The 7,500-nt window shown below is 39.4% G+C and overlaps 1 protein-coding gene across 1 annotated transcript in view; it reads right to left on the bottom strand.

The window, feature by feature from the left end:
• Positions 1–7,500, bottom strand: part of nav1b (neuron navigator 1b) — a 53,123-nt gene that overhangs the window by 5,507 nt on the left and 40,116 nt on the right. Inside the window, exons 14-24 of the mRNA XM_056750227.1 lie at positions 6,352–6,435; positions 6,087–6,204; positions 5,402–5,523; positions 5,284–5,292; positions 3,252–3,406; positions 3,024–3,180; positions 2,395–2,575; positions 2,091–2,182; positions 1,784–1,879; positions 1,445–1,613; positions 1–64 (exon numbers count right to left, since the gene is read on the bottom strand). The exon at positions 1–64 is cut by the window's left edge and continues 172 nt beyond it. Coding sequence (XP_056606205.1) covers positions 1–64; positions 1,445–1,613; positions 1,784–1,879; positions 2,091–2,182; positions 2,395–2,575; positions 3,024–3,180; positions 3,252–3,406; positions 5,284–5,292; positions 5,402–5,523; positions 6,087–6,204; positions 6,352–6,435 — 1,247 coding nt within the window. The remainder of the gene's footprint in view (positions 65–1,444; positions 1,614–1,783; positions 1,880–2,090; positions 2,183–2,394; positions 2,576–3,023; positions 3,181–3,251; positions 3,407–5,283; positions 5,293–5,401; positions 5,524–6,086; positions 6,205–6,351; positions 6,436–7,500) is intronic.

Genomic DNA, 7,500 nt, shown 5'->3' with positions numbered 1-7,500 from the left:
TGCATCATGGGTTTGGGGATCAGCGTCTCAAACACCAGAACATCCACACACTTCTCCTTCAGCCCTGCAGCGTCACCACACACACATATCAAACTCAAGGACGGTCACAGATGATTCACATGACTGCGTGAGAATAACACGTCATATCATGAATCTGATTTTATCACACGGATCTCTGGAACACTTGATTCTGATTGGCTACACTGTAAAACCAAAGGCTAAAAATAATCAAACAGATCAAGTAATGTAAACTTAGTTTCATAAAAATGTTATACTTACTTAAATATTTTAAGTTTCTGAAACACAATTTGACTTAAGGTATAATGATTATTTTTGATTAACTTGAAGTTTTGACTTAAACTAAAAAAATATGATTTGCTCCTTGTTCCATTTACTTAATTTAAACATGTTAATTCAACACAATTGGTCGAGAAGGATTTTTCAATTCCCAGCATGCATTGGGCCATGCCTTTGTGTTTTCAGCCAAGTTAAAGACTTGTTTGTGTTTAATGTTCACTTGCAGCAAGTCTGTATTGAACTTATGTATGACAACAAAATGTAATCATAAGACTAATAAATGTAGAGTTTAGTTAACTTAGTCATTTAAGTAAATTTGAGTCAGAAAAGTAAGAAATGTTTTACTTATTTTAGTAACTTAAACATATATTTTTTAAACAGTTTAGTTGAGCTTACTTAATTGAATCAAGGCAACGAGTTTGCACAATTGCTTTAAGTAAAGTAAACAAGAGTTTTTTACAGTGTTTTTACAGTGATAGTTGCAAAAGGTTTGTTATTCCCCTAAAACTAATAAAACAGAGTCAACCTGATATTACAAATAATTTATTTATAAATCAATTCAATTAAAATGAATGCTCATTATTAACATATATATGGGATTATATTTGATATATTTAAATCATATATTTGTATACTTTAATTTTAAATATTGAAACCTCTTTCCTCTGCGGAAAAAATACTTCAAATCAATATTTTTTGTCTAATAATTTACATACAGCCGGTTGTTATCACAAAATAAACCCTGAAAAACCCCTCTGCTTGGTTCTCTTATATAAATTTAACTTCAGGTGATAAAAATAAAACTATGTCTTAAACGTTTAAGATTTATTACAAAAGCATGACAGTTTCAAACGGTAATATCAGGATAAGTGCTATGCAGAATTATTACAGAATTGAATCATATTTTGAAAACAGGTTGAAAAACTTCAGTGTTGTCCTCTTTCTAACAAATGAAACAACTTTTTTAAATCATTAAAAACCAATAAATATATAACTTACAAATACGTATATAACTTGTGAGTGAAACACTTGTACAGGCGATGTAAAAACACCTCACACGCTACAGCTGAGCATGTGATTGGACCCCAAATAATGTCCCATGAATCATTGTGAGTGTGAGGGCTAGTGTTGACTGTTATGTGCTGACCTTTCAGCGCCAGAGTGATGCAGGAGGATCCTTTAGTGTAGAGACGGACGGGTGGAGTCTCAGGTGCTTGAGCTCCTAACACCCTCTTGAGATGAATCAGACTGTAACTGTACATCGAGTCCTGAGACAGACCCAGACTGGAGCTGGGGTCCACCACACGCAAATACTCCTACACACACACAAACAAGCACACCACATGCACACACACAACGCACACACACAACACATACGCACACACACAACGTGCACGTACACACACCACACACACACAACACACGTGTGTATGACATGTCATGTTTTATTATTAGTGCTTTAAAAGACAAGACAGAAGAAACTCACTTTGAAAGCCAGACAAACAGCAGAGTCCAGAGCAAACCAGTCTGTACGTCCACTGAGTTTAACAGTTCCGATGAAAAACTCCACCTGCTTGACTTCCTGTGAACAAGTCAATGAGTCGACTTACACAACACAACATTAACATTCAAACAACAGAAGCAGTCTTAACAGAGTTTAAAGGGACATTACATGAGAATTGTGTTATCATGTCTTTACACAATCAAACTAGGAGGATGTTAACAGTTGCTAAGCAACACTGGCTCTTGTTGTATGTGTGTGTTTCAGGTATTCATCTCTTGATGACACTCACATCTTTAAAGATGTGCTGGTTTGGTATTCGCACCATCACTTTGACCAGACTCTCATCCTTCTGCAGAGTCGTGGTGGGGCTTTGAAAGACATCTGTGACAAACACAACATCACAGAAAATCTAACTAGAGAGATAATGTTCAAGAGAATATAGAAAGTGTAATATATCAAAATATACACACAATTCACTTCATGTTTTATTTGTAGAGTTTGTTTGTATGTATATTAAATATCTATATACACATGATGAGTGTGTGGTGGTTGTAGTTCACATGCGTTTTTTCTATGAAATCAATGTCTGTTACCTGGGTAAAGTTCATTCTGTCCCGCAGCCAAAGTTTTACTGACAGAAGACACAGACTGGCGCGGTGATGTAACACCCAGTGAACCCAAACCTGAGGACTGAGAGGTGGAGCTCGGGGGTCGGGAGGAGGGGCCTCCGGTCTTCAGATGGTCATTCTCCGCCTTCAGATTCTCCACAGTCATCTAAAATGTCATTGATTCATTGACATGATAAAGTGAAGAGTGTGTCAGCTATCATCGGTGAATGATGAAATAAAAAACAAAGATATATAAAAAATCACGTGTGATTTGCTGTTCCTTGCAACCTGAATTGAGTTTTTGTTCTCAGGTTCTATTAAAATTACTCAAATATTTCGCTGTACAACGAGACACATGACAAATTAGTAGCCAAAAGTCCAACCTCTCAATAGAAAAACTAAATTCTAAAATCTAAAGTCTATAAGTGCCCTTAATTCTTCTTTGTGAAATTCAACAAAAGCTGATTTAAAAACAAAAGCGACATCTAGTGGAGAAGACGAGTAATACAACGAGATTCACGCTAATCTTCACTTCGTCAATGCTTGAAAATATGAATAAAAGAATAATTCTAGGACACCTCTTGTTTAGATTGTGGCGTGATGACATCACACACCTGCATGTGCGTCATGGCTTCCTGTAGCTGCTCCAGCTGGTGGGCGGAGCTAAGAGCCTCCAGACGAATGTCCGTCAGCTTGCGTTCTTTCTCCCACAGTTCCGAGCGTAACTCTGACACCTCTTTCTCTTCTGTGCCGTCACGCTCCTCACATGACCTGATGGAAACACCCACAGATGTCACATCGCACACACGCGACAGCTACAGGCAGATCAAACTAACACTAACCCTGTTGTGGAGGTTTTCTCAGGGGCGTTATTCCCATCATGATGGATTTTGGGTGAAGAAGGGGCGGAGCAGGTGGGCGTGGCGATCTCCTCGATGTCAGCGTATGATGCTTTGGAGCCCTTTTTACTGAAGGCCTTGTTGAAGGAGCTTCTCAACTGCAGGAGAACAGAGACGAGAGCGTGAAACATCCACTGTTTTATCTGTGAAATTCTTTTGAAATCAACACAGACGCACAAATACAGAGCAAACAGACACACAACAACAGATGCACGTCTTATTTGCTGATTTTTAGTTGTGTGCTTCAGATGGGTCATGATGTGATGATGAGCTCCAGCTAAAGCTCTAGAGATGAGATGAGCAGCTGGACATTCATATGAATATTTTAAGAACGGGAAATGAATGAATGCAGTTCTGAAGCGACACAAAGAGATCAGATTTACAGTTTCGTTACACTAATGTGTTGTATATTGAATCATCATGACATTAATAATGAAAGGAGATCAGTCTTGTCTTAGTCAATGAGTCTTCATCATCATCATCATCATCATCACACACGGTCACATTTCATAAGCCCAAAATCAAAAGACTTTCTCTTATACATCATTATTGACATTTTTCTTAAATGCGGTCGTTTCAATATCGATTCTCAAAGTCATGAATCGATTTTTTTGTGAACATACTGATGATTAATGTGAATCTCATTGCTACTGCTAGTTTTCTCCACTAGATGTCACTTTTGTTCTTAAAACGGTGATTCGTTGATGCAAGTATGTCGTGTTTTGTTCAGACGAAGCACATGATGACAAATCTAGCGCGTTGGGAGAAATCTTAAAGTCCTCGTGAACCGGAAGTTGCGATCTTTTTTATTTCCGTATTCTGACATATTTTCGAGTGAAAATAAATTTTGAATGAGAAAATTAGTCTTTCTCTAAGATTTGATTGGATGTTTTAAAATACCCGTTGCATTTTGAAATAGGACTGGCAGCAGAGTGACAGTTGAAGGGGAGGAGTTAACGGAGGCTCCGCCCAAGCCGTCTAACATAAGTCATATAAGATAAATAGACGATACTGGAAGGAAGTACATTTTTAGATTTTAACTGAAGATTATGAGGGCACACAAATTTTAAAAAGAGAACGACCCACATTGATAAAGTATTTACAATAAACACTGCAACATTTCATGAAAAAATAGGCATTGCTGTTTTTTATTTCTCTGGGACTTTAACTTTCATTCAGCGGGAAAATGTCTGCAGTTAATGCCCTGCGAGGTCTCTCTCGCAGCGTGACTCGTGAATAAAAGACTACAAAACTACGTTTCCAAACACCTGTCACTTTTATGTCAACTGTTTAGATACATAAACACACTGCAAAAAATGACTTTCTTACTTAGACTTTTTTTCTTATTTTCCAGTGAAAATATTTTCTTAGGTCAATTTACTCATCAAGAAAATGCATCTTGATTTAAGAATGTAAGAAATTCAGTTTTTGCAGTGCATGAACACAGTTTGTGTGTAGATGAGTGCATGATAACATAGATCGAGGCTACGCTCTGTGTAGAGAATATCACACAACAGAGACAGAAAATGTCAATGAGAACGACTTTTTTGGGCAACAGGCTGTTTAAAATACAGAACGTTCAGAGAATTGCAACTAAAAAAATTACGAATGATGATGACGTCACAAATATGTTAATCAGGCTGTGACATCACCAAACGCCACAGTTCCACAATTTCCTAGCAAAAACACTGCACGTCCGTGGCTTTTCATTTCTTTGTGTTAATTCACCATTGTAATCTGATGTTTACTCTTCTTTTTTCTTGAAATATCTGTGATTTTGATCTGTATGCATGCATTGAACCGAAAGGAGAACTTGAGAACGGAGTCTGAGCATCTGAAGTGATACCCAGCACTGACAGGACTGTGTGATGGGTTGTAATGATGAAGATAACATTGTCTTTAGAGATGCTGGCTGTATGACGTGTGGTCATGGATGATGATATGATGGAGGAGGTTTCTCTTGTATGTGACTCACCTCATACACCTGTGAGACAGTGAAGAGGACAACATGAAGAAGAAATCACAGACATTCTTTAGTCAATTCAATCCATCACTGAAACTTCTGTTTAATCTGTGTGTAAAGCCGTACTCACCCAGCTCTTCTTCTTCTTCTTCTTGGCCTCTTGTTCTTTCAGACTGCCGGCACTGGAGTGACTGGTGATGCTGTTGAGACTGGAGATACTCTCAGATGAGTTCTGACGGTCCATCTGAGGCTCTGACACACACACACACACACACCTGTCACTCATCTCACATCAACTTCATTTCAAGTATAACGCTGCACTCTTGAATAAAAAATCAAATCATTGCATTAAAGATTCTACACCAGATGTTCTCAATGCACCTGTGATCACGCTATATGATGAGTTTGGTTCAAAAACTCTTTTTTATTTCAAAAGTCATGTTTTTAATTGTGCATACCAATTAATATCAATCAAACTGCACTTGGTTTGTTTTCATTTAAGCCGTAATAACTCAAACTAGAACAAAAAAAACATGATAACATTATAAAAAACATGATTTTTGAGTTATCTCATTTTGGAACCAAACTCTTCATATCACAACCACATCACAACTAAGCACGAGACCCGCGAGAACCAATGAGATTTAGAGTCATGGACATGTCACCAGATATGAGTTTAGTGCTCTGAAGCTCTTGTTATGGTTTCAATTTTGCAACAAAAACAAAAAGCCTCATTTGAGTTTGGCTGAAGAAATGAAGTCTAGGATCACACAAGGATTTTCATGTTTGGGTGAAATCGTAACACTTCTGTGAACCTTTGGGTGTGTTCTCGGGGGTATCCAGAGCTCCCTGAATGAGGCACTGTGTCTCTGTGTTCTTTGTCTTCAGGGTTAGGGTCTCTATGGTTTCCCTCAGGTCCTGTAGCTCAGAATCCTGAATTGACAAACACGAGTGTTTTCATGAAGACAGACGTTGACTATCAAAACACAACATGAAACTTTGATCTCTTTTCATATCATAATGACATCACTACACCCGACAACATTTAAAATACATGTGTGTGTGTGTGTGTATACTGACCTTCTGTTCAGACGTGACGGACAGACTCTGCAGTCGTGCAGTCATGAGAGCCAAACTCTGCTCGAACGCCGCCACCAGGTTAGCCTGTGAATGACATCAAACAGTCAGCATCTGACACACAACACAACACACAAACACACACCCAGATGTGTGTGTCTCCATCAAACAAGGACGAGACTCAAGAACATCTGCTGACATGAATGGATGGAGGGATGACCTGGAGACATGACGAGAGGTTGCCATGTCAACAACAAACACACACAAACACACACACACACACACACATAAATCTGACAATTAATCCGTCTGATATTAAATGTAATCATGCGACTGGACTGGACTGCATGCCGATGCATCACAAACTTAACAAGACTTTCATGGTTTAAAACACGGCATCCGTCATGTACAGTGTTTTATGTGGTTGCCGGGGAATTTCCATGTGGTTGCTATGGTATTCTGAATTGTGTAGTGTGTAGCTAGGGCATTGCTGGGATGCCGTGGATGCTCAGATTCAGCAGTGAGTCCCCTGTCATCAGCACCCAGCATCAGTCGCATTTGTAAAACAGTGATGTCATCAAACCTCGGCTGTGACATCATCAGTCAGCGCCAGGCCGCGCGAGGGGGGTTGTGGTGTTTGGTGGGACAGATACATGCAACAGTGACAGACGGGGCTGACAGTCCAACAAACCTGGCCTGCCTGTAAGAGCCAGCGGCCGGCCGGCGGAACGCAGCGGTCATCAGGGGCCGGGAGGAGAGAGAGGGACAGTTGTGGTGTTAGTGTCCTCACAAACACACACACACATTCACACAGGGGTCCAAAGGCCTAAATTCTCAAGTCACACTTCAAAATGTCTCAAAAGTGACTTGGCTGTGATTGAAGCAACAGGTGATGTTAGTGCATGAGGTTCACACGGGTGTGAGACTTGAGCGTCTGAACACATTTAGGGATGAGTCAATGCATGTTGTGTTATATTTCAGGAGCATGAGTCTGTTAGTGGCAGTGAGACACATCAGACACAGAGATAGATTCATTATTCACAATATAAACACTGTGGCTGTGTCCGAGATAGCCCCCTATACCCTTATATAGAGCACTATGTGAGGGGACATCCAGTTGAAGTGGTGTCCGAATTCATCTGAGTGAACTGA

The sequence above is a fragment of the Triplophysa dalaica genome, chromosome 6 (genome assembly GCF_015846415.1).
Source record: "Triplophysa dalaica isolate WHDGS20190420 chromosome 6, ASM1584641v1, whole genome shotgun sequence".
Taxonomy (NCBI): domain Eukaryota; kingdom Metazoa; phylum Chordata; class Actinopteri; order Cypriniformes; family Nemacheilidae; genus Triplophysa; species Triplophysa dalaica.
This window is presented reverse-complemented; position numbering and strand designations above follow the sequence as displayed.